Below are 27,087 nucleotides of genomic sequence, written 5' to 3'. Positions count from 1 at the left end.
TTGAGGCTCTGTCTCCAAAAAAAACCCTTCCCATTCATGGTCAATGAGCTGCAACACGGGAGACTAAGCCTACATCCTTCCAGCCTCCTCCTCCTATACCTGCTGCTTCATGGTCTCACCTGTATGTGCAAACGTATGCTGAAAACCATGAAGAATGACTTTTGGAAAGGGCCCTCCCTACTTGGTTGTAACGCTAACAGACCGAAAGGAAGCTGCTGTGTTTCTAAGAAGTAACACATGTGAAACGCAGGTCTCCCCTTGGACCCTGGGATATTGTTTTAAGAAATCATTCGTAAGGGAAGTCAGGTCAATCAATCTAAAGTTCGCAAAGCAAAAGACATACAAATGACAGGACCACCAAATTTAGAAAATGTCCTACAATGTGCATTTTATTCCATATCATTATACAATGTTTACATATAGTTTTAACTCTCAGGAAAATGCTCTTTCTTTACCAATTGTATGTAGTGCCTAGATCTTTCACTTTAACATGGAGAAATGAAGACTGGAAATCTATATTGAATGTCATCCTACAGAGTTGTAATGAACTACAAGTGTGCCAATGAGAAAGGAATGGAAATCTTAAGGGCTCCGTGCCTTATAGACCCGTGGCTTTCGTGCATTCAGGCATGCAGGATCCATAGTCTCACCGCATAGCAAAACTCAAGACAAAATAAATTAGTGTTGGACAGAGTTCTAAATTGTACAATATCGAATAAAAGACCACAGGGGACCTTTTAAGTAGCACCAATCCACAACCTGATTGTGTTCCCAACGTTAAAATTCCTGTTCGCTCCATTGTTGGCACTTTGAGAAATCTGTCTGCTTTAGTGAGGATTCCTACACTGACTAAGCGTACTGTGTTGTCCGTAAAGTGTGGCAACATCAACTTGGGAAATGGCACATTTAAACCATTATCACCTTGACATGGTATACTGCAGATGTATTTGTGACAGCGGTAAAAAAGTAAATAGAAATGCATTGAAGGGGTTTCATGGTAAGCAGTTTTTAAAAAACAAAACAATGAAACAAAACAAAAGAATGTGGTCGCAGCTAAGGAGGTTTTCACATGTTGTTTAACTCCAGTAAAGTCTGATCCAGCATCTGATGCATACTAAGGTTTTCTTCTTTGGCATGAGCCACTTTCTCTGTGGTGGGATTAGAAAATTAAGTCATGAATAGCTGCTCTTTGGACACAAGGATGGTTTGTACATTTAGGCAGGCAAACATCAATCACAAACACAGGATGAGATGATTAGCACTAGGCATGCTTATAAGACATCACTCATTTCCAGATAAGGACCTAGGAAGAGGGAAGAGGTCTCTACCCGAAGGAACCCCCGGCAGAGGCTCAGCGTGGTCACGTGCCCCTTCACCAACAATCTACTCTGAGAATAAAACGCAGGTGGGTTTGGTGAAGGCTCACTGATCGTATGCCGTGGGAAAAGGGAGAGGTAAAAACCAAGTACAGCTTGCAGCACTGTTATACAAACTGGAGAAGTTAATGACAGCAGACATTTCTGAGCTACAAGCAGTTAAAGGTCTGGGAATTGTGCTGCAACACAATCTCACAGAAAACAGATGCCATAAAACAGGTTTTCTGACAATGTTTAAAATGATTTATTTCTACTGCTCATAAAAAAAATTATCCATGTATTTCATGCACACTTCATTGGGATATTCTCTTAGTGTTTTAACAGCGTTCTATTTATTATTAGCACGACATTCTCCCCAGACTCCAATACCATTAAACCAAATAAAGCATACCTTTCAGACAACCAGGGACTTCTGACATGAGCTCCTGTTTTCAAAAGCTATTTTGCCCAAGCATAGGTACATTTAATCATATTTCAAACACTATACCAGATATTAAGAAGTTAGGAATGTGAATATGTAATTAAAGGACTCACAGTTGTCTGCGGGAAATTGAAAACCTTTTCTTTCTTTTGGTTCTTAATACATAACAGTTCAATCAAGAGGACAAAATATTGCAAAGAGGAACGCTAAAGTGATATCAATATTTTACCATAAATGCTGTTTTGGGATTAAAGAGAATTTAATTATTCCAGCTATACAGAGAAAAATACAGGCAAAGCCAGCCTTTCCAGCAATTCCTTTCACTTGCATTTCTGCAGAAAGTGACTGTTACAACCCTAGCTGGAGGGAGCACAGTCTTAGCCTTCCAGCACACGGGCTCCATTCCTAGAATTCAGCCCAAGTCTTTTCACACTTAAGTTTAATCCTCATTCAGGGCCAGCTTTAGTTCATTAGTTAGGCGGCGGTTTTGCTCAAGTTGCTGGTAGAGTTGATCTGAACAGGTCAGCAAGCAGGTTAGCAGAAAACAAGAGGCAGAAGGAAGAGAGGTTAGCCAGACATGGTGAGAGGCAGTTAACAGAGAACACAGAGATACCTCAGGCAGGACAGCAACGGGTCACTTGCTGAGCAGTGTACTCTTACCCCACGGTCATCTGTCCTGTGCCCAGAAGGATGGATGGTAAAAGGTTTAGCAGACTTAGGAGGAGCAAGAATTTCTCCTTTGGTTGGGTGGAGAGGGGAGGAGAGGGAGGAGAGAGAGGAGGGGAGAAGGGGAGGAGGGGGGAAGAGGAGAGGGGAGGAGAGGGAGGAGAGAGAGGAGGGGAAGGGGGGGGAGAGGAGAGGAGAGGAGAGGAGACAATATGGGAAAAGGAAGAGGGAATGTTCCTCTTGTATTTCACTAAACCACCTTGTGAACTGAGCCATACACTTTCTGGCAACAGGTTTGGGAACTGAGGCCTGGCTGCAGGTGAACCCAGCTCATCTGCACCCCTTGCTAGGGGGCTCAGTGGAGGACTGCGGGTAAACCTCACACTGCCCATTTCTGCCCACCTCTTCCTCTATGTTCATCGGGGAGGCTTTACCCTCAAGTAATATCCAGCAGGGGCTACTGTTTCTGCTGCATAAAAAATCTGAAATGCAGAACTAAGTCCCTGTCTCCCCCCCATCCCCGCCACCCCCTCCCTCATCAACATGATACAGCATACACATTCTAAACTCTTGTCCAACCTTGACAGTGTGTTACCCTATTCAAACAGTAAAGGAACAAGCATTATCACCACTAATTACTGATTAAGAATGTATTTGCTTGCTATCTGCCAGCAAGAGGATGGCACTCATGTTTGGTGGGTGCTAAAGTGAGTAGAATTTGGAACATCTACAAGAGGACCAGTGTGATATACTCTTCACGTTCTGATAAGCAATTTGCTCATATAGCTAGGAAGCAAGCCACAAGAGTCTGTCTGTAGCTGACATCCAAGGGATACCTAAACAATGACAGGCAAATGCTTGGAACCCACCAGGAGGTAGAAGGTTGCTTTGAATGATGGTGACAAGCTGGACTTAGAAATACTTAATGACCTTGAAAAGCTAACAATCCTGCCCTTGGGGAAAATATGTCATCAGCAGCCAGCAGGGCTCTTGGGATATTGAGCAATTCTCACATTAACAGTCTCATAAACGGCAGGAGATGGGAAGATGCTGTCTGTGCCCATTATGTTTTCTAGCATGAAATACCCACTGTCTTGTCCTCTTTGCTAATCCAGATTTTCTGAATATTCAAAACCTGGGTCAAATGGACCTGTTCCGGTCAGAATTCTTCTTTTCCTTGTTGGCTCTAAATGCCTAATGCCTGCTCCTCCAGACGTGCTTCTCTCATTTATCTTCCCACGACAGAGCCAGCTCATCTCTTTACCACACCCCCACTACCTCCCACAGCATCTTGCCTGTGGCATATGATTGGGGGTTGCAAAATGTAAATCCCTTTATATAGTCACACTACTGACAAAGGGCACTGTCACTATGGGCGGGCAAGCTGCCTTGGTTAGCTGAGCCCACATGTTTGGTCAAGCTGGAATGGAAGAAGTTTGCAGAACCCCTAGAGAATCCAGATGGTCAATGTGAATTCGGCTGAAAGACACCGGTCCCTCCCACAGCGTCCTGGGAACCTTCTCCACTTCAGCTGCCAGGGAGCTGGTACCATGAGAGGCCCAGGGGCAGGGAGCAGACACATTTATACCCTTGGAAGTGTTTTCTCCTCCTTTTCTATGGAGACTCCCAGATGGCGGAGGCCTCTAGTGCCCAGACTCAGTGGTGCTTCTGGTTTATTCCTCTTGCAGCATCTGCTATGGCCTGGCCCTCTGAATTAGCAGCCTGGCTTCCAATTTCTTGAAACTAAACTAGCTGTTTATCCTCTTGTGTGTACATACTTCCTTGGGCTACTCTAGACCTGCCTTCCCAATCCATAAGCTCCCCATTTCCCTTAGGAGAGTCTGAACTTATAGAAAGTATTCAAGTTTTCAGAAGGGTTTCCCCAAAACAGATGTGCTTTCAGAATTAACTGAACATCCGCTCAGCAGAACTTTCAGACTGGCCATTTTGTCTATGGTAGGAAGCTGGGCTACTCAAAGTAAGGCATATTTTATATTATTCTTAATTTAAAGGAGAACAAGGCAGGGATCACGGACAGAAGCAGGCCCAAGGAGCCTTAGGAAAAGATATGAAATAACAAGTCCTTATACTCTCAAGGCAGAGTCTAAATTTTAAGAACGCTATCACACTACTACTAAGATACTTTAATTCACAGTATTAAAGATACTTTAAAAAGCATTTCACCTCTTTTGAACAGAGTAACCATATCCAGAAAACCTAATAGGTCATTTTCGTGATCAAAATGAGGTGGGTGAGTGATGAATAGACTTTGAAAAAGCCTGAACTTATCTTTGAGCTGTAAAGGATGAACAAAAATAACTACAGCTTACATCGTCTGCATCCAAGTTCTGTTTTTCCTTTCCCAATGTGTAAATTCCTAGCACTTGTGGAACAGCCATGGAGCCATTCATCATGAGCCTTGCATTCGTTAGCCATGTCCTCCCAAGCAGGGCCTCCACATCAACCACCACATCCCAAACTAAACCTCTGGCAGAGGGAGACACCGATCAAGCCAGATCTTCTGACTCCTAACAAGCAATCAATGTCCCCCGGTAGAGGTTCTCAACCCCTACTGCATAGCAGAACCGTCGCAATTTCCAAAAAAAAAAAATCCCACAGATGCCCAAGCCTCACTCTAACCTTTGGAAACCAAACCTCAGAGAGGGATGCAGGCCTGGGCATTTTCTAAAAGTTCCACAAGGAACTATTAACTATTTACTTTAGGAATTCCTGATATTAAAGTACAACGTTCAGAAGAAAAAAGAAAAAAGCAGCAGCCAAGAAGTAACCCTCATATGTGTGAAGCAGATTTGTCGTTTTATTCAGTGTTGAAACTAAAATGTCAATAAATACGTAAAAAGAATAGCAAACAGAAATAGCTTACACAGTGTTTATTTTACACTGAAACGGAGAGCTTCTGTACAATAGGAAGCACAGTGTGAGCCTGGCTCTAAGGCAGGGTGCTAAGAGAGAGAGCCAGGAAAACGCAGAGCGGAGAGGTGGGACATCCAGCTCCAAGGAGGAGTCTTGAGAGAAGTGAAGCAAAGAAATTTATCTGTGTGAAGATAAAAGATGGGAGAAAAAGAAAAAGTGGCACAATGGAAAAACGGAAAACCAAACTCACAGGTGAGGGTAGCACTTGAAACAGAGCCAGACAGCAGGCATGCAAAACGCCCTGCCCGCCGCAGCCTAGGGAGGATCTCCATCCCTGCCCACCGGTCTGCACCTGAGGCCACCACCAGCCCCTGTGAGTAAGGGTCCATTTTAAGAAGACCCAGGAGCAGACTTGAAAAACAAATTTAAGTTAAACCCCTCCCTCTCAGAATATTTAATCATGCTTGACTGTAAAAGTTTTTCCATAGAATCGCCACATTTTAGCAGTGGAAAAGACCTTAGAGACAGATGTGATCCGTCCCCTTATTTGCAAATGAGGGAAGAGAAGACCAGAGTCTCTCTCATTTCCATGGTGACAGTCATGTCTCTAAGGGCTTTTCTGGTTGAGATCTTATAACCTCTAAGGCAGCAGCAGGCACAGGCCACACTCTCCAAGCTGTCATTTTTCTGTATGGGTAAAGGAATGACAGGTAGGCCTGGAAAATAACACTTCTAGCTTCAGTGGAATCCAGCGTGATATTAGAATGGAGAACCTCCGTGAAACATTCCAGGTTAGAATTTAAAGAGGTAGAAGAAAAAGCTTAAGTGTGGTTAGTAACATGTGAATTAGTTGTGTATGTTTGCTACCTACTCTAACTAACCCTTACTGCTTCACAGTAAAATCTGGGCCATTAACTCCCAAACCCACATTGTATAATCTGTGCTTTATTTCCCATTTCTTTGACACAGGCTGTAGTAAATATTTATTGTGGGTTAATTCCTTTCATATAAACAGAAAATTAGAGGGTTGAGAGGCTTGGTGTCTCAGCAGAGGATTCAGTTTACTTTAGCTTTTTTTTTTTCTTTTGACACAGGGTCTCAGTTGCTCAGGTAGAGTGCAGTGGCATCATCACAGCTCACTGCAATCTCAGACTCCTGGGCTCAAGCCATCCTCCTGCCTCCCTCAGCCTCCTGAGTAGCTGGGACCACAGGCGTGTGCCATGACACACAGCTAATTTTTTGTAAAGACAGAGTCTCACTCTTGCTCAGGCAGGTCTCCAATTCTTGACCTCAGGTGATCCTCCTGCCTCAGCCTCCCAGAGTACCAGGACTACAGGTGTGAGCCACTGTGCCTGGCCTACTCTAAAATTCTTAAACGTGAAGATGAGATGATCTTTTATAGCACCATTCTTTAATCTGTGTGGGATCTTGCCAATTTCCTTTTCTTTAGATCCTTAATACCCTGATACTTCAGGGTTTCCTTACATTTATATTTCTTTTATGAAAATGATCACATGGTACTTAATTGAACCTCAGGAAACCAATTTCTGGTATTTCTTGAGAAGTTCCTTTGCCATTGCACGGCCTTTTTAGTTTGATTAGACAGTGCTCATGGTCATTCATTTTCCAGTTCACTGCTCCGTGAGACTAATCTGGTTCAGCGTTTACAAAATGAAACGATTCTGAAAGGAAAATGATTCATACAGACTTCACCTACTTGGCGTTCGTATTAGTAGAAAGTGCAAAAACAACTACTCTAAGTTACACAAAGGAGAGGGAACTAAAGGGTGCAAAGATGGAGATCAAAGAGCAAAGAAGCGAGCAGTGGTGAGTTTTTCCCATTAGCATGAGGCATGGATGTGAGCAGGCAGGGTGGATGAACATTTACATGGAAGTCATATCGTTGAGAGCGTGGTCCAGCTCCTCGCTGATGGCTTTGTACTTCAGTTTCTGAGCGTACAGCTCGTCTATGACCAGGAAGTGGAAGGCAGAGGTGCAAGGACATGGAGAGTGATCAAGAGATGGAGGGTGAGCGAGGGTGGCGTGGGCGCCATCCCCACACAGCAGCAAGGAAAGGGCAATGCATGAAGGGGTTGGTGCCGCAGCAGGTGGCCAATGCAGGAGGCGTGCGTTTGGTTTTTTAAATGAATCGAAACAAAAACAGAGAGAACAAAACCCATTAGAAAATAAAATGAGAAAGACTCAATATGAAAATCATAACAAATATGGTAGGTATATCAGTAAACCATGTTAAATCCTAAAAAAAAAAAATAAAAAACAACCACAGAAAGCTGTCTCCTGGGTGGGTAATGGAACCTTTTGGTTTTTTTTTTGCACAGCTATATTTTAATAACACTGGAGTAAGTCAGCCACCTGCAGCTGTAAACAATGGAAAAAAAAAAAAAACATCGAGGGCAGTGTTTTGGAAGAACAATTTGTGATGATAGCCAGCAATTCTTATCTGGTTCCACCTTCAAACCACTGACTTCCTGACCAAGCTAGACCACTGGGATATCCATTTCTTAGTGTCAGTTAGACTACTCCTGTGGTCTTCCCACTCAAGCTGCCTGTTACTGGTCTAGGAGCCTTGCAAAGCAGAGAGCCACGCTTCTTATGGTAGCACTGTGGCAGGGGTGCAATTTAGTTTCTGTAATGATGAAGGCTTCCCACTCTGCTGCCCTCGGGCATGTTGTTTTGCAATCATTTGTCATTCTGTCCTCTCCACTTTGTTATTATCTGCACACCAAGCCCTAGTCTTGCCTCTAACCCTTCTGCTTGGGATTATATGTACTTTTTTGTTTTCACAGCTAACCCTTCGCAAGCCTCAAAGCTGAACCTTTAGGATTTCTGTGAGATACGATGGGTTTTACTAAAATGAAACCTATATTTTTTAGGGGAGAAATGCTTAAGTATAATCTCAAATACAATGCTCTATTGATTTCCCCCTCTTTGAAGATATAGACTATTTTGCTAAGGTAACAAATGAACTAAAAAGAAAACCTCATGCATTGAATTAAAACTTGGAAGAAGATGAGTTGTACCTAAAAACAAAGATACCAAATATATTAGAGTATATAAGCACCTGTAAGCACCTCACTCACAAGGAAAAATGCACCTGTCACCCTTCTGATGAACATGAAGTAGAGTGAGATTGCATTTGCCATAATGGCTGGTGGCTAAACAGTCACCTTGTGAGCAGAGGACTCAGGTCCAAGAGTTTAAGAGCCACAGATGAAAACTCCAGAGGACAGAAAGGAAGAATGTGCAAGAGCAAAGAAGTGTATCAAGGCGGATGCCCTTGGAATGGAAAATCATTTTGCCAGGTCAGTATTCAACCATAAGGATGAAATTAAAAACGACACTTAAGATCTTACCTTCTAAGTCATCAATGCTTTTCTCCAATTTAGTTACTGACCTCTCCGCAAACTCAGCCCGAGTCTCAGCCTGTAATGATTTAATTTATCTGAGTCAAAGTTGGGAAGTTTTATGTTTCCAGTAGCTACAAATATAGGAAAGACTCAAGGATGAAAATGAAGCATATCACTCGTAAAAATGGTCTGAAAGTACTTGTTAGTTTCAACAGAAACTACCACGAGAGCTGGCAGCTAGCACAACTCATACACTCCAAGACCACCTCTGCATATTCCTGAGTTGAATCCTATTAACCTTAAAATGAAAAATCCCTGACCACTCCGTGAAAACAAATTCATTTAAAATCCGGTTGGTTTCATACAAAACTTTCATAATATTACCTCCTTCAGCTTGTCAGAAAGGACCTTGATCTCTTCTTCATATTTGTCCTCCTTCTGAGAGTACTGTAATTAGAAAGAGCATTCCAGATGTCAGGCTGCAGCTCACTCTCCTCATGCCTTCCAACGCAGAGAACGCGCCAGCCCAGCCACCAGATGTTAAAGAGCTCTCAGGAGGTAACACAACCTCTGATATCCAATGGCATACTACAATACAGTCTCTGCCTTCTGCCCTATTGTTTTACATGGGATGAGAACAAGATAACTTATCCATTTGGCACTTGGTTTAAATTAAATTGATGACTTACGTACCTAACAAATTCTCTATTCAAAAAAATAATCTGCTGTCCGTTAACCAGCAGGAAATGCCCTTGCAATGTTGCCATGTACTAAAATGTCTACTGGACTGTTGGCTTTTATCAGCAGGCCCTTAGAAGAAGAAAAATTCGCCTCTTTCGTGCAGCTCTTAAAAGATGCCTTTTCCCCCACGCCATGCTCCTGGCCTACCTTCTCGGCCTGAGCCTCCAGTGACTTCAAGTTGTTCGTCACAGTTTTCAATTCTTCTTCAAGCTCGGCACATTTGCTAATGTTTTCGATCAGAGGCAGAAAGGGTGGGAGACAAGCCAAAGGAAGGAGAGAAAAAGGAGAGGGAGGGGAAAAAATGAAAACCAAGTCCTAGAGACGATGGGCTGCCTTAAAGTAGCCAAGTCATCAGGTGTTGAAATATCCATTTTGCTGTCCCTCCGACCTTGCAATAACAGAAAGGCAAGGTAACAATCCCCAACTCTGAAGTATGATAACTTGGCTTCTTTTTTGGCTCCCCAAAGAAGCATTTATGAAGGGAAAAACAAAGGAGCATAAAGGACCAAGGGAAAGCACTTAAAGCAAGATATGTATAGCAGAGGGTGTAGTGAAGGTGCAGTCGTTATACCAAACCAACCAGGAGGCATTGGAAGCTGAAAGACATCTGGGTTGCAGTTAAACCTACAAAACCACACATGAACCATCAGTACCTTATCCTCTGCAGCCATTAATGCTTTCAAGGTCTGATCCATTATTCTTAATTGTTCTTCCAGCTGTCGAACTTGGCTGTTAGTGGACACAGGAAATGCACAAGGCCATTCACAAAATCAGTGTGCAGGTAAGGCATGCAGTGATACACGCATTCATACATAGACACCCCACACGAGTCCTCCACGTTCCATACTCGTGGCTCATCCGCATCAAATGAGCACAAAAGGAGCCCGGAGCTGAAACAGGTAAATGTGCAGCTGCCAGAAGGTCATGCTGTTTAGTCACTGCTCTGCAGCACCCCACACGTGGCCTCTGGGCGCCAGGGCTGCTTACCTTTCTGAGAGCTCAGCCCGCTCCTCTGCACGTTCCAGGTCACTCTCAATGATGACCAGCTTGCGGGCCACCTGCAGCAGCAAAACACAGCACACACAGACACCATGGGGCTTGCAAGCTTGCGCAGGAGGACGTGGGAGTGGGGATCAGATCCCATCAGCCCCTAAAGGTCTTTGTCTACAAACATGATGATCCTCTTTCCAGTCAACTGGAGAGAAGCAACTCTCTGGTAGGAGTAGCCACAGAGAGGTGGTGAGAGGCTTCTGCTCACAAAGACCCAGAGTGGTTAGTTACGACTGGGCAGTGTCAACTGAAGTCTGCACTAGGTGTGTGTATAATTACACAGCGGCCAGACCAAAATGTGGAAGGAGAGAGCAATATGAAATTCATAACCTTAAAAATAGCAGTAGGGTGAGGCATGATGTATTTTATACTGAAAAGGTGGGGGAAGACAGGTGTCAGGAAGACACTGAAAATAAACCTGAGCACCCCATCAATTTAGAGCTGGGGTGCATCAACCTCCTCTTTGAGGAGGAAGAATACAAGAGAAGCTAACATGAGAAAAGGTGGTGAAATGATTAACAAAGTCAAACCTGAGAGGAGAAAGGATACTCTGATGCAATTCAAGATTAGTGAGCAGAGTGTAATCTGAAGATAATAACAATAAAAAGGAGGGTCGATGCCGTTTCATGGCCTTGTGATACAATAAGGAAAAACTAAAACATTAATGGCAATGTTGGCTCTGTTGCCACAGGAGGTTGTTTTCACGAGGACATGACCAGGAGCTGATTCAGCCAAAAACCTGCACTGACAATGGGTTCCTACAACCCTTGAGGAGAGAGACCTCCATGAATGAATCTATCAAGTAACTGCATGGTCTGTGGTCTCTAAGCTGCTTGAACAGGGCATGCCAGGTGAATCATGCTGGTAAGAACCGCCTGCACCATGGCAGAGTTGAGAACCTCCTTTCACAAGACACAAGTGTTCCAACTCTCCTTTCTCCTGGCCAGAGAAATATCTCTTATCCCTTTGGGAGTGGAGGAGAAGAGCTGTGGTCTTTCTTCCCAGTGCTATTCAACAGCTTTATAATAAAGCCTGGGATCCCCTAGCAGGATCAAAACATGAACCATTTTCTGGAGACAAAGGAACTTTTGCTTCTCAGAACCACCCATTTCTGCCAAGGAAGCAGACTGCTTATCTTAGGAATTAAGGCTGTATGCTGCTCCCTGCCCTCCTGAAGGCCACTGCTAGAAGCCCACGAGGCTTTGGGCCTCAGGATCTGACCTCTTCATACTTGCGGTCGGCATCTTCAGCAATGTGCTTGGCCTCTTTCAGTTGGATCTCCTGAATTTCCATTTTTTCTTCATCCTTCTGGGCTCGACTTTCAATGACCTTCATTCCTCTGAAGAGAAAGACAAGCAGGAAAACCCAAGATTTAGAGCTGACCTCCCCAAATAAACACTGCACTGCTGTGGTCTGTGAGGACCAAAATAGAGCACAGAGTTACTTTTATATTCCACACCATGGAACAAGACTTTCCAGAGCTAAAGGCAGAAAAAAGACAAACATTTCTCTCTGTTCATTGTGAATGAAATCTCAGATTTGGGGTACTGCTGAAACTGTCCAGGCATCTAATGTTAAATGAAAGGTACCATGGCCAGGATCCTGTTTGAATTTAAGAGGTATGGAAACAGAAAAAGCCAACATGCCTTATGTATCAAATATATAATGGTATTCCTTTCCTTTCTTGCAGGAAGCCTGTGCTTGCAAATGGACCACTGCTAGAACAAAAGCAAATTTATCTTTAAGTACCTCTTTCTACACAGAAGCTTTTTACTCTGTCGACTGCAAATAAAAATATAGTCTGAAGTTGGGTGCAGTGGGTCAAACCTGTAATCCTAGTACTCCAGGAGGCCAACACAGGTAGATTGGTTGAGCTCATGAGTTGGAGACCAGACTGAGCCAGAGTGAGACCTTGTCCCTAAAAATAGCCAGGTGTTGTGGTGAGTGCCTAGAGTCCCAGCTTCTTGAGAGGCTGAGGCAAGAATTACTTGAGCCCAAGAGTTTGAGGTTCCTGTGAGCTGTGTCAGGAGCTCAACAGGTTACAGCTGTTGAGCTGTGGGTACCGGGGTGACAAAGTAAGACTCTGTTTCAAAAGAAAAAAAAAAGATCAGACTTAAGAAAATGATGGCAAAAATGTTAATGCACATTAAATTAAAAATATATATATATAGTCTGGTCCACATGAAACTGCTGATATTGGACTATTTCAGACTAGTAAAAATGGTAATTTGCTATGGTTCAACTGAATACTTAAGTTTTTCCCTTAATGCACCCCTTTCCTGATGGGGTGGGAGGCAGGCCCGACACCATGTTCTATGCTAATGAGTATATTAGAGTCCTATGGCATGGGGTTATGTTTCAGAAAATGTTAATTGATGTGTGGAATTTTACAGATATATGGAATAAGCAATCATGTTAAAATGGGTTAACATGTTATGGGTCATGTTAAATTTAGTTAAATTTACTAAAATTTAAGCAGGCAAATAAACCACAAGTTTTTGATGAAGGAATAGAATCTATCTGAGGAGGCTGGGCATGGTGGCTCACACCTATAATCTCAGTGCTTTGGAAGGCCAATGCAGGAGGACTGCTTAAGGAAAAAATATGAGACCAACCTGAGCAATATAGTGAGATCCTGTCTCTATAAAATATAAAAAACTTAGCCAGGTGTGGTGGTGCATGTCTGTGGTCCTGGCTACTTAGGAGGCTGAGGTGAGCAGAATGCTTGAGTCAACAAGTTTGAGGTTACAGAGAACTATGAAGGTGCCACTGCACTCCACTCTGGGTGACAGAGACCTTATCTCAAATAAAGAAAAACAATCTGTATGAGGAGACTTGAGACCTAGCCTTGGCTTAGCTACTAATATGCTATGAGCCTTGGGGCAGGTTCATAAGTTTCTGAGCCCTAGTTTTTTCATATATAAAACCAAGGGACTGTAGTAAATGATTTCTAAGTTCCTTTTACTCCAAAGTCTAACATTAATAGGTTGCCTTTAAGGCTCAAGGACAGGGGTCCTCAAACTTTTTAAATAGGGGGCCAGTTCACTGTCCCTCAGACCATTGGAGGGCCGGACTGTGGGCCCTGGGGCGAGTCGGCTGTTAAGCAGGATAGGCAGCAGCAGCGAAAACACCCAATGGGCAGGATAAATGTCCTAGGCGGGCTGCATGTGGCCCGCGGGCCGTAGTTTGAGGACTCCGGCTCAAGGGTAAGTTTTCCAGAAAGAAAGTCAGCCACAAAACCACTGTTACGTGTACACTGTAAGAAATGACTAGTCATCTTAAAGAATTCCAAAACTCTTGAAGAAACACTAAGCAAGAGTGAATAATAAGCTGAAAACTTTAGACTTAAAGAAGCTTTTTAGTTAAAGTCTGAAACTACTCTGTATATCTGGTGGCAGGATCACTTTGAATATGGAGAAATGGACAGCATGACTGACTGCATTCACCTGCCCAGGTCAACGCACAGACAGACACACTTTCGGTGCTTGGAGCCCCTTCAGTACTGCCGCGCTGTCCATTAAGCAGCAGAACACTCTCGTCTCATGGAGTCTTTCTTAGAGTGTATCTGTGCAACATGGCAAATACATTAACTTGAACAAATGAGCATAAGAGAAATGCTTTCTAGAACACCCCAGGCAGTGCTGGTCTATGGTCCAAAAGCTGAATCTTGGAGAATTAAGTCAGGGAGAGCCAGGTTAGGAGGAGGCAGACTCAGAACACATGCGCACCGGACTGTTTGTGTGCACGTGTCTCATCTGGGTTAAGTCCAAGCCCCAAATAATTGACTTTTGCAGATTACATTTCTGAGTTACCTGTGCTTTTTCTTCCACCTACTTATTAGGCTGACACAAGACAGCCCACAGCTCTTTTTATCTGGGCTTAAGATTCTTTGTGAGAATCTTATATTCTCAAGTTAAGTACTGAAGGGGCTCCGAACACCGGGAGTGTGTCTGTCTGTGCATTGACCCGGGCAGGTGAATGCAGTCAGTCATGCCGTCCATTATACTCTTTATATATGAGAATAAAGCTATACTATGTATTTTAAAAAATGCACAATTGCTCTATGATTAGTAGGAATGAAAGAACCAACACGTATCCCTGCAATTTCTTGTTTACGTTTCTGTCTCCCTCACGGGATGGTCCACTTTCTGAGGGCAGGCAGGACATCTTTTTCTTTTTATAACTCTGGGGCTGAGAACGGTACTTGACACACAGTAAGTATTCCACTGATGTTACATGAACAAAACCAACCAAGTTGTACCTAGGATGAATGGAGGAAATGAACCCCCCAGGGACCTGTAAAATCCTTAAACCTTGGAGATCAGAGAAGCCCTCCTGTTCATTCCACCAGGAGGAAGGGCCTGAGCTAAAAGGTGGCCGGATGGGGCGTTCTCACCTCTCACTCTCATCTGCTGCCTTCTCGGCCTCCTCAAGTTTCTGCAAAGCTGTTGCCAGACGCTCCTGGGCCCGATCCAACTCTTCCTCAACCAGCTGGATACGTCTGTTCAGAGAAGCTACATCGGCTTCCGCCTAGGCAGAGAGTGAAAAGCATTCCAGAGTTGGAGAGAAAGTGAGGGAAGTGGCCTTCAGGAAGAGGCTGGGACGGAAACGCTGACTTCAGTCAGGACGCCCGAGCCCTGTGGTGAGCTACCTTTCAGGGCATTGCAAGCCGTAGTCAACTCTGGAGTTCTCAGAAACACTTTTTACATTCATTTACACAAGGCACATCCACATTTGGGAATATACAAACCTATGCACACGATTCTCATCGGACAGACATTCTCTCCTTTCTTCCATAGATTTTAATGCCCTGGCTTTATTTCAACATTAAAGGAGAGCTTTATCATAGCTGCCTCTGGGCCTGACGTGTGTGCAGAGACACCAAGACTCACTCAGGTTCAGGCACATAAGATAACAGCAGTACACTCAGAAGTCAGACTCAGGAGTTTCATACAACTCTTTCTCCTAGCCACTTTCTCAGAGGAGCTTTACAAAGGAACTAGAATTATTTTAAAAGTCACTGGTTTTAAAATATATACCATACATAGAGCCAACTCATTCTAGTAACTCTCACCCCACCCCCGACTCTTTCAGTAACTTCTTTAGAATAGCCGCTTACGCTGGAATAGAGCCAAGAAAATTTGCCAAGGGTTTTTAACATCAGCCTATGAAATTTCTTACAAGTGAAGAAAAGTATCAAACGCCTAAAGAGAGCAACACGGATACTATTTTTACTTGGTATCTATCTCTGAAATGTTTCTTTTCTATGGAGGCAACTGTCACATCCTGTCATAGGAAATTGTTACAATTATCAACATCTAGTTCTCTGCACAGAGTATGGGCTCAAAAAAAAAAATGAGTAAAACCACCAATCAATGTATGTCCTTCCTCTTCTTCACCCCACCCCCAACCATTCCTTCTCTTAGCTCCTGGCACTGTGTTCAGCAAGATGCTTCTGTATAAATGTCACCTGCTGCCCCCCAGGATCAGCCTGTAGAACCTTAGAGTCCTTGACATTAGGGCATATGTCCTACAGGAATACCAACAGGGCCTCCCACAGGGTGCCTGGCATGATGGAGAATGGAGACTGTTTCTAGGAGCCAGGCTGCCACACAAAGCCAAGACACGGTATGCACACACGGAGTGGTATGCACACACGGAGCAGACCTGCAGGCAGCTGGCCCCTCCTGAGGAGTGCCTATAAGTCTGAAAAGTGGAATCTCAATTTTTTAGTTGGCAGGGTGCTTAGGCACCATCCAAGTTAGCAGTTCCGACTGGCTGAGTGTCAGAATCAACCAGCAGATGAGAATGAACAGTACAAACTTCCAGGTCCCATCCCTAGAAATTCTGATTCAGGGAGTTGGTGTGGGATAGGGGATGGGTGTGTGTGTGGAGATTCTGCTCTATAAATAAGCAACCTCCTTCATTCCTCCAACCACCACCCAAAGGAGCTGGAAAATTCTGTGGAAGCTGCTCATTGTTATATAGAGAAGGGGGGGGGGAGAACTCTGAGCGGGAGTGCTGACGTATGCTTGGGCCACACAGCCATCGGTGCGAGACAAGACTAAAACCCAAGTTCCTTGGCTTCCCATGTGCCTGCTCTCCACTTGTCACTTCTCCTCCTGGCCTCCCGGAAACTTTTGAATTGGCATTTCTTACTCCTGGAGTTTTTCTCTCTTCTGATATCAGCTTGGGAAATTCTCCTACCCTCCCGCACACCACCCACCCCAATTCCCCAAGAAAGGCCTTCGGGAACAGACCACAACTAGGACTAGGGAACAATTATTGGTATGAAAACCATCTACTGAGCAAGTATCTCAATCCTTTTTGGAATAAAGTAGGGTATGAAATAGAAAATGTCAAAAAATAACACTAACAGGTAACGGCTCATACATGGACAAGAATATTTGCTCTGTAGCCGAGAAGTCAATGTCTACTGCCTTAGAGGTCACAGAGGACAGGCAAAGGTACTTGTAGGTTAAAGTCAGGACTTGGGAGAAGTGCCTGAGGCACGTCGATCTTTATGGGAAAACCCTGGACTCTGACAGGCTCTGCAAGTCTTGTTATGCTGGACTGATCAAAACTTCTGTTTGGTTCCTTAAAATTCAAGATATGTTTTATTTTATGACTTAAAAGACACTTCTTTCTCTTTCTTATTTTTACTTTTTCTTCCTGACTTCTTATGCTTTATACCTAAGAAGCCTCACACCTGTTAACTTCACTAGCCTTCATTCCCAGTGTACTTTCTCCCTAAGTTTTGAGGCTTATTTGGATGTTTTCTGAGGTTCCTTTCATCACAGTACCTGGGCAGTCTTAAGGACCTGCTGCCTCTGTCAGTAGAAGCCCATCACACGACTATCTGTATTTAAAACCAGGTATAAACAACAAGGCATGCGTGGAGGTCAAGACCCCAGATACAAATTATTTCCAGGCACATAAATCAACCATAGTGTACTGGGTTAGCTCTCTTTAACAATGGCCCATGTGTTGGCTGCCAGTGAAGTCAATCCCAATTTCAGTTTGGGATGCTGGTTTCTTTCACTTCACAAGTGCTATTGTGTTCCAACATGTAATGAGCTACTCGAAAAGGGCACTGCTCTGCTAATAAAGGCTACCAATGTCTTCCTGAAGATTTGTTGTTAAACAGCCTCCAAACGCTCTGCACTTGTGAGGGGCCTTAGAATTGCACACGACCCTTCCCCGAGGTGATAGTATCTATACAGAAAACAAGGGCATATAATGCCATTCCCCACCGCCAACAAGACACTAGATAGGAGTCAGGATCATGCCCATCCCAATACAGGAAAATATTACAACAGATCGGATCTGTGGATAAAAAAACCCAAGCAAACAAAAACACTTTTACAAGGCTTTCTCATGAAGTCCAGATGTTTTAGCCAATGGTACAACAAAAATTAAAAGTAGAAGTGACTTTTATTTTAAAAAAATGGTATTCTAGTTAAGGCTATTAAGAATACCGGGGGCATATACTATCCTTAAAAAAAAAAAAAAAGAAAAGAAAATCCTCTGGAATATATTTCCAAAGTCCTGCCTGAACCACTGCGGAACATGGGATGATCAAAGGTCAGATCTTTTTATTTCATGCAAACAGCAGTTATACAGAGAAGATTTCACTCAACTTGCTCTGTAAGACCAAGTGACCACAGCCAAGCTAAACTTCTGCCCTTATATGGTAAGAAAAGGGGAAAAAAAAAAAAACCCACTGATGACATTAAGGGGCACTCCCATGCATAATAGATAAACACAACCTCCTCTATCTGTGCCAAAGCCCATAATTTCTGAGACATATTTGTATAATGAGGGAGAACAGACATGAACAAGGCATTGCAGCGCCTCCACCCTGCCTACATACGAAGGCAGAATTGAGGGTACACATTCCAATTACAGCCACTCTGGGAGTGCCAATGCAAGCACAAAATGCACTTAGTTTCCTCATCCCAGAAATATCTACCAAATCTAAGAGGAAACGGGATGGAAATTTTTGTAGATTGGTTGTTTCCCGTGATTTGAACAAAGTTACCAATTAAGAACTGACCAGCTACAGCTGCTAAGTCTCCTTGTTTGCTGGGTACTACCCAGAAAGGAGGAAAGAGATCTACTCCTTATGGTATTTTTTTTTTTTTTTAACAATGACAAAAAACAAACAAAACCTGAGTAGGTTAGGAGACCTAGTCAATCATTACATCCAAGCAAAGTCCCCTCATCCCCACATTCTCAAGGGCCCACACACCTTGGGAAAACAAACCAGGAGGAAATAAGGGATGGCTGCTTTTTACCAAGGTAAGTTTTGGATTAATAGAGGCTATTAACTCCAGCCTGTCTGAACCTTTGAGTATTTGAGTTTAGGTCAACTTTCCGGTCAAATTTTTTTTTTGCAGTGGTTCGTGGCTTAGTCACTAAACCTTTTATCTTTGCTGCCAAGAGAAACTGTTACTGCTAGCTCAACTCACAGCCCAAGCTAGGTTTAACAACTACTTAAATCAGCTATGCTTAAGTTCCACTTTCAGAAGTTAGGGACAATTTTCAACTTGACAGTCTCTCTTCAATGATACGACCCAGTCCTCAAATGGTTGTCTTATAAGGTTCTGTGTCCAGTCCTTACCCAGGTAGACTGTTCTCAAAGTTTATTTAAAACATGAAACTGCACTTTTGACATAAAGCTTTGGAAAGAATGAAAGCACTGTGTTTAGCCAACTGACCAGGAAGAGTACCGGCATAGAAACGATGCACAAAATGGAAGGTTAAATTTAAAAGTAATAACTGCTCCTCATAAAATTTATCTTCTATGTGACTCTAGGCCAGGAGTCAGTACAAGGCCCTCCTGTACAGGATCCCACATTCCAATTCTTAGCAGGGTAAGGGGAGTTCTTCTGACTTCCACCACTAAACCTGGCAAATGTTCCTTCTAGTCTGCCCACTTCCTCCCTCCATTCAAGTTCCAAAAATAAAATACTGTTGATTAAAAGCATTAAACGGTGTTTTTATGATGTCAAGGGGCCATTTTTAAGACCCCTTGCTGGGTAAACTGAAAGAGATGCCAGTGCTGTGTAGTGTAATAACAGCTGACACTCAGCACTCACTGTTGTGCCAAGCACCACTGTAGCGTCTTTACAACCACCTGCTTTAACCCACACACAGGTGCTATTATTGCTCACATTTTGCACCCAGGGAACCAAGGCACTGAGCGATTAAGTAACTTGCCCATAGTTAGTAAGAAGTGGAGCCAGGGTTCAAAGCTTAGCAGTCTGGGTGCAGAGTTCTTGTTCTTATCCATCATGTTTTATCAGTTCTAATGGTTCAAGGACAGCAGCTAGCCAGAGAGGAAGGTGAAATTCATTTATCGCCTAGCCAAATTCAGAGACATCACAGGGTTTTTGCTGACTTACCCTCTAAAGCAAATACTGAAAATTACTTTCGCCTTTTGATTTCCTTATTCCTGTCTGTATTTTATCTGAGATTCCCTCTAGTTAGGCTTTCCGCTGAAGAGGACCCATTGGCTTCTTGATATTTTATGCCAAACAGGTCTGCAGACAGCCATACAGCCAGTACAAACAACTATTTACTCAACTTAGAACAGTGCTGTATGTTAAGCACAGCTGGACATCATATTATGCCTTGTCATAAAATTCCCAAGGTGTCTGAGTATCTTGATTTAAAACACACACACTCAAAATCAACAAATATCAAATACCTAAACTACCCTTGAAATCTTGTTCCTGTTTGTTGGATACATTTGCCTTAGGAGAAAGGAAGGAAGCCAGGTATTACATTCAACAAGGGGGACGGGAAGCCGGCAAGAGAATACACCCAATAACCGTTGACATTCAGCCAACTTTTTTCAAGACTCGGTAACAAAGGACTATCTATCTGTATAGGAGAACTTGGGAGGAGGAATGGTGAAGAAAGGGAACGGTAAAAGGCCTGCATACGATATAAGCTGGCCCTGTTCAGCTGTCAATGTCTCCACCAACACAGAGAAACAGGCTTCCAGGAAACCACGGGGTCACCAGGGACCGCAGAGTTGTAGCATCCCCAGACCCCCAAGTCCAGCAGTGCCTCACACCCTTCATCTGTCAACATCCCTTCCCAACGGAAGGGTCTCCAAAAGGAGGGGCCTCCTCCCTCCCCACTCTCAGAGTAAATAACGCTAGCAGTATAAACTGCACACCCCAGAGGGACCGAAGGCCACCACCCCAGACAGGAAGCCCCTTTCTAGTAAAAGTGCTGCTTCCAGAACCTTCTCAACACCACCCCTGCTTCCCCTCGGAGCTTTTACTTTAGGCCATCGAGACCGTAGGGAAAGGCAGAAGAGACCGGCGGGCCGGCACCAGCTGGCCCAGGTGCGCCAGGTGCGCCCCGGAAGCGTGTGTGGGGGTGGCGGGGTGATGGGTGGGCCCCTTACGGTCTCCCTCAGCTTCCTCTCCTGGTCCAGCTCGCGCTGCAGGCTGCCCGCGCGCTCCTCCGCGGCGTCCGCCTGCTCCTGCAGGCTCCGGATCTTCCTCCGCACCGCCTCCAGCGAGCTGCTCCCCGCCATCGCGCTGGGCGGCGGCGGGCTGCGGTGGGAGAGGCCGGCTGCTGCGCTGCGGCCGCCACTGCCGCCGAACGCCGGTCCGCTCTGCGCGACTGCGGCGCCCCCTGCGGCCCAGGAGCAGCCCGGAAGTCGCGGCCTCCCGGGCGGTGCAGACGAACCGCAGGCCGGTGCGCGAGCGCCTAGGGCTGCTACGGCCGGGCGGGGCGCGCGCCGCCGATCCTGGGAATTTGAGACCCACGGGAGGGATTGCGCATGCTCGAGGCAGCGGCGGGCGGGGTTCGCTGCAGGGATACCTGGCCGGCAGAGTCCTGCTGGCCGGAGGACACTGCGTAAGTGCCTTAAATGCTCAGCGCTCCTCCCTGGCGCGGTGGTGACCTGGGGTAACGGACCTGGCTGCTAAAGGCGAGGGCGGCTCCTGGTGGCCGCGGGAGCGCTCAGCTCCTGAGTCCTGACTCCCATGCCCAGCAGGGAGAGAAGCTGAGCGAGGAGTTTAGAGCCTGAACGTGCCCTAAAGTAGACTGTTTCCTTGTGGTAAAGAATCCCAGAAGACAAGAACCTAACCACAACCTCGCCTCCACCACCGAAAAATAAAATAAAATAAAATAAAACAATAAAAAGACAAAAACTTAACGAAGTGAAAACCAGTAACAGAAAGAACATGGTGGTTGGAACTTCTGTTCTAAAAGCAGTTTTCCTACGTTGAATCTGGTTTCTGGTTCCCTGCTCTGTGTCTTTGGGTAAATAATTTGACTTCTCTGGGCTTCTGAAGAAGTGGAGATAATAGTACTTTCCCCAGAGGGCTGCTATGAGAATTATGAGATAAGAAAGCGCTTAGCACAATACTCTGTACATAGTTAAGGACTCAAATGATAGCTATTAATAATACACCTGCACTATTGTAAGAGTCAGGCTGGGGCCCATAATCAGCCGTGTTATCAAAAGCAAGCCTTGGGCGGCGCCTGTGGCTCAAAGGAGTAGGGCGCTGGCCCTATATACTGCAGGTGGTGGGTCAAACCTGGCCCCGGCCAAAAACTGCAAAAAAAAAAAAAAAAAAAGCAAGTCTCGCTTTCGGTATACACAATCATCTCAAAGGTCCCTTCTCCTTAAAGCTCTCTCTGGTCTTACTTAGACCAGCCTGTAAGATTGCCTGGAATTGGGCCTGGAACGAGGCTCCTCCCCTAAGCGCCAATTCTACATTGGACTGGGATGCCTTCTAAAGGATCGATCCCAAAGAGGGCCACAGAACCTTATGAGAGAGCCTCTCGCCTTAACTGCATAAAATAATCCATCTCTGGGAACTGGAGTCTCCCCAGGCTGCGTTTTAAAATGCCTTCTAAGTCTCATGGCCCTTCCCCCTCATCTTTGTCAAAAAAAGGCTCTTAAAGTCAGCTCTTGATGTGTTTAAGAGTGGGAATAATGAAGAAAAAGAAAACATGCTTGACGATCCCCTCCTCCTCCAAGCCCTAACAAGGAACCTTTGCTTTCTGATCATTTTCTGTCCCGTTTCTCACAGCCTCTGCTGAGACTCTCACAAACCCCAGCTTGAGCCCTCACATCCTGTAGGTGGAGCCTCTTGCTTTGTTTCCAGGCTGTTCATCTGGTCAGGCAGGCCCGGAGGTTACAGCTCCTCCCCTAAGCGTACAGGCTCCGGGCGTCCAGCTTTGAGGATGGGGGTAGCGAGTGTCTGGAAATCTGCAGAAACAGCCAGGGAAACTGATGGACCCTTGCAAGTGCTCCAAGCAGCCAACTAGTGACTTAATGTCCTGTTTTTCAAACACCTGGGAAGGTCAGTTTCAGGTGAGTTCATTTTCATGCTGATGTCATCAGGATAGTTGTTCTCATCCTTGGCGGAAGGTTGGAATCACTTGGGCATTTAAAAACTACTGCCATTTGTGTTCCACCCCCAGAGATTCTGATTTAATTGGCCTGGGAGTGCAGCCTGACTTTGGGTTTTAAAACTTCCCTAAGTGATTGTTTAGAAAAGTTATGAATCACTAATTTAGGAAGACCTACAGAGGGTAGAGACTCACATCTTGCAAATAGATACATTACAATTATTGCAGAAGGGATTGGGGTCCAAAAAACAGAAACAAAACAAAACCCACAAGCCTTCTATCTTCTTCAGCCTCACTTTTCACTTGAGTAGAAAGACAACAAAAAATCCAGAACAAACCCATCAGGGATGCTACCTCCTGAATGACAACCTTTTGAACTAGGAAGAGCCCCCTTTGGAACTAAACAATTTGATTCTACGTATTTTCCCTCTGACTTCCTTCTTTCTCTAGTGACATCTGCCTTTTCCTCCTCAAGTCTTGGCTATTTTTGCTAGTTCAGAAATTAACTACGGTCACGCACTGCAATGTTTGGTCAACAATGGACCAAGTATACAACGCTTGTCCGATAAGATTATAATGGAGCTCAAAAATTCCTATTGCCTAGTGATCTGTGTCACAATTGCATACAGTATTCTGTACAGTAACATCTTGTACAGGGTTGTAGACTAGGGGTAAGAGGCTGTACCACAGAACCACACATAGGTGTGTAGCAGGCTATACCATCTAGGTCTGTGTAAGTACTGTACATGCTGAGGTTCACACAATGCTGGAATCACCTAATGACACAGTTCTTAGAAGGTATCCACCATAGTTAAGCTACTCATAATAGTACAGCATTTCTTCACAGACTTCAACATCCCCAGAGGTTCTAAACAACTTAAAGTGTCTTAAAGGGGAAGATGACCAATACACTACCAAAAAAAAAAAAAGTATTCCATATTTAGGGACAATTTTCCAGTGGGAAAAAAAGGAACTAAAACACCATTCAAGAACCTCCCTCCCCTGCTGACCCCGCCCCCTAGCTGACTTTAAATAGCTGCGTTTCCATTTCTGCCCCACCCCATTGATTCTAAAGCTCCCTTAAACAAGACTTTTCAATAAAGACATGATGGCACTACAGAGTTACAATAATTATTCTTTTTTTTTTTTCCTTAAGAGTTGAAGTAGCATTTTTCTTCTTTCTCTTGCTTTTAGTCTTACTGGGCTATTCTCAAATTCTCTGCATTCTTTCCCTTATAAGGAATATCTCTCCCTGATCTATCAGCGGCTCTTTTGAAAAAGCTAAATAAACGTTCTGCTGGAGAATTTGGGGGAGACAGGCATTTTCCATTTAGCTATATATGGAACAGACATCTGATCTGCATTATACAAAGCAGGCTTAGAGTTATATATTTTTTGGTTCTTTTTCTAAAGACAGGTAGTTTATAACTTAAATGTTTTAGCTAAGTCAGTGTTTGCCCCTAAACCTCCTTCCCAGGAACCTTGACTTTCACTGAACATTTCTGTTTGTCAGATTCTAAATGTCCTACGTCTGAATTTCTCATTTCCAGAGCACACTGGAGATATGTTTCAAGCCTTTCATGCTACAAAAACCATTACTGGTTTCAAGAAGTGAGACCCTTCAGCACTTAGCACTTTACTCTCATAGAAAAAATTCTGCTATTGCACTTGATGGTTCAACTTTTGGCATAGCTTTCCCTGGTACTCACACATTCTTGGAATTTTTACCAACTTCCCAAGGAATTCTTTTCTAATTGGGCCTCTAGGCTTAATTAGCTTCTAGAATGGAATCCAATCCTCTGCAAATCTAATGGTTGGCTTGACTTTCTGAGGCAGAAGAGGCAAGTTCTTCAATTAAAAAGATTCCAAAGGGCAGCGGACAAAGCTCTGTAGAGCTTTAGCCTGTGTGCATCACCCCTGAAACTATGTGGTGGTTGTCAGAAGGCTGACAGGTGGGGGCGGGGTGAACAGGAGGGGCAGGGGGCAGCTAGTTCACTATACCATATAAAGCACTGAGCTATATATAACTCCCAGCTTACTTTCTGGATCTAGTGCCCTCAGACTGCAAACCCAAGCAAGTATCATCTTCCCAGGCACATCTTAAGAGCTGGATTAAGACTTTGTTAGTGAGAAAGGAAGCCTTAAAGTGTCTCTGTGTCCCATCCTGAAGCTCAGCCTTCTAAGTGAAAGTACTACTATGTCATTTCTTTGATTTAGAGCCCAGGCTTTCTGTACACTGACTGGCCCCACTACCAAAATCCAGAACTTCCCACCCATTGAAGATGGCAAAAAGGAAAGAAAATAAAGAAAACTAGGCATTCTTTGCTTGCACAAACCTTGGTGATGACACCTCAGGGGTTTTCTGCCACCAGGGAGGTGAAGTTCACCTCCAGAGTCCAATTTCAGCTGCTCTACTCTCCCAGCTTTTCACCCACCCACCTCTACCCTTAGGCGGGTAGAGAAAAAGAGAGAAAGAGAGAGAGAGGAATGGAGAAATATAAACGCAGGTGTGCAGTAGCAGTCAGAGGCTGCATCCAGTGCTTCAGGCCATGGCAGGGCTGTGTACAGGTGTCCAGCAGGAGGAGGGAATCCTCCTCCATTGCTCTCCAGGCCCTGTGGTGACCCCAGAGTGGCCACGCGGGCAAGAGGTGATGGAAGCAGTGTGAGCGTGCACTTACATCGGTGGCCTTTTTCTCTGCCAGCTCCAGCTTCTCCTGGGCATCTTTGAGAGCCTCGGAGTATTTGTCCAGTTCATCTTCAGTGCCCTTGAGTTTCTTTTGCAGCGACACCAGCTCATCTTCCAGCTGGGAGGTGGCCGGAGGGTATGGGGAAGGGGGGGTGCAGCAGGCAGCGTGATCCCGCAAGGGAGAGGTGTGGGTGCACAGAACCAAAAGGACAGGGACAGCGGGAAAGAGAAAGGGAAAGACAGGGAGGGAGAGAGAAAGAAAAAGACAGAGTTAGCCATTCGTGCGCTGCGCGGTGCCGCGCGCCCCGGGTACCTTGGCGGCGGCCTCGTCGGCGGCCAGGAGGCTGTCCTCCGCCTTGTGCAGCTCCTCCAGCACCCGGTCCCGCTCGTCCTCCGACGCCCGCAGCAGCTTCTCTTTGGCCGCGATGTCCTCCTCGAGCTAGGGGGCAGCGGCGGGCGGGCGCGGGTGGCCGGCACGGACCGGGTGTTAGACACACACAACACAGGGCGCCAGGTTGGCAAGGGCCCCTTGGGCTTGGAGCGCTGCCGAGTTGAAGCTCAAGGGACCCTAAGTAACCTTCTCTTTCCCGGAGCTGGAACCGCTCGGTGGCTCACCCCGTACCCCCGCCTCCCCTGGGACGAGTCTCCGGCCGAAGTCTCAGCGGGCTCAAGTCCACAACTTGGGGGCGCACAAAACGCCCCTGGTTGCCTGGCTTTGGGGCTGTATCCTCCATCCTGTCCCATCTTTGTTCTTAGGACACACGTCCATGCCCCCTTTCCTGCCCCAAAATCTCCATCCCAGAGTAAGGTTCCCCACTCCCAGTCAAAAGTCCGAAGAACTCCACTTTCAGGACCTGACTCCCTTTCTCCTCCCCTGCCCTTCCTTCAAACTTCCCCGGGAACTGGTGCCCGTTCCCTGCTTCCCCCAAACTGATTCCCCGACCTGAGAGAGAAGATCTCTAGGACTGACTTCGCGGGCTCTGGGAACCAGCGAAGGGAAATAAGCGTCCGGAAACCAGACTTAAGTTCGAACCAGCCTGAGCCTTGCGCTTCCCCTCCCCCGTCCCAGACGCGCGCCCCTGGCCGCTCCGGGTGGGGGTGGCGGGTGGCACCCCGGGCTCTCGGGGCGGAGAACCAGGGGCCAGGCTCGGGTGCCGGGCTCGCGGACACCGGGTGAGCTGAGTGAGGGCGCCCGGCCGGGGAGGCGCAGACCTGCTTGCTCCTGTCTTCTGCCGCCTTTTTATCGGCCTCTGCCTGCTCAGCTCGATCCAAGGCGTTCTCCTTGTCGAGCTTCAGCATCTGCATCTTCTTCTTGATGGCGTCCATGGTGGCGGCGGCGAGGGGCCCTGGGGCTGCGGCGGGAGCGGCTGGGCGAGCGCGCGGTCGGGCGGCCGAGCGGGAGTGCGAGCGCGGAGCTGCCTGCTGCTCCCAGATATGTACTTTCCCAAGGGGGCGACCGCATTCCTTAAGACAGCCAATACTTTTTTGGAAAAGCTTTTTTCTCCAGCCCTCTTTCCC

The 27,087-nt window shown here is 45.5% G+C and overlaps 1 protein-coding gene across 16 annotated transcripts; it reads right to left on the bottom strand.

Moving 5' to 3' along the window:
* Positions 1 to 996: 996 nt before the first annotated feature.
* Positions 997 to 27,087, bottom strand: TPM1 (tropomyosin 1). 16 transcript variants are annotated; one of them, XM_012801899.2, is made up of 10 exons: positions 26,782 to 27,035; positions 25,883 to 26,008; positions 25,562 to 25,687; positions 14,893 to 15,026; positions 11,718 to 11,835; positions 10,434 to 10,504; positions 9,594 to 9,669; positions 9,090 to 9,152; positions 8,712 to 8,781; positions 997 to 1,148 (listed from the first exon to the last, which is right to left on the bottom strand). In XM_012801899.2, the coding sequence occupies exons 1-10, from the start codon at positions 26,893 to 26,895 to the stop codon at positions 1,066 to 1,068; spliced, it is 981 nt and encodes a 326-aa protein (XP_012657353.1). In that variant the 5' UTR covers positions 26,896 to 27,035; the 3' UTR covers positions 997 to 1,065. The 16 variants fall into 16 exon arrangements, with proteins under 16 accessions (XP_012657353.1, XP_012657340.1, XP_012657342.1 ...); XM_012801887.2 differs by lacking the exons at positions 997 to 1,148; positions 9,594 to 9,669; positions 25,883 to 26,008 and adding exons at positions 5,340 to 5,518; positions 7,226 to 7,304; positions 10,100 to 10,175 and having other exon boundaries at positions 26,782 to 27,087; XM_003784399.3 differs by lacking the exons at positions 997 to 1,148; positions 25,883 to 26,008 and adding exons at positions 5,340 to 5,518; positions 7,226 to 7,304 and having other exon boundaries at positions 26,782 to 27,087.

This window comes from Otolemur garnettii, unplaced genomic scaffold, assembly GCF_000181295.1.
Source record: "Otolemur garnettii isolate 467f Iridium unplaced genomic scaffold, OtoGar3 scaffold00011, whole genome shotgun sequence".
NCBI classification, from domain to species: Eukaryota; Metazoa; Chordata; class Mammalia; order Primates; family Galagidae; genus Otolemur; species Otolemur garnettii.
Note: the sequence above shows the minus strand (reverse complement) of the source record. Positions and strands in the feature narration are given on the sequence as shown.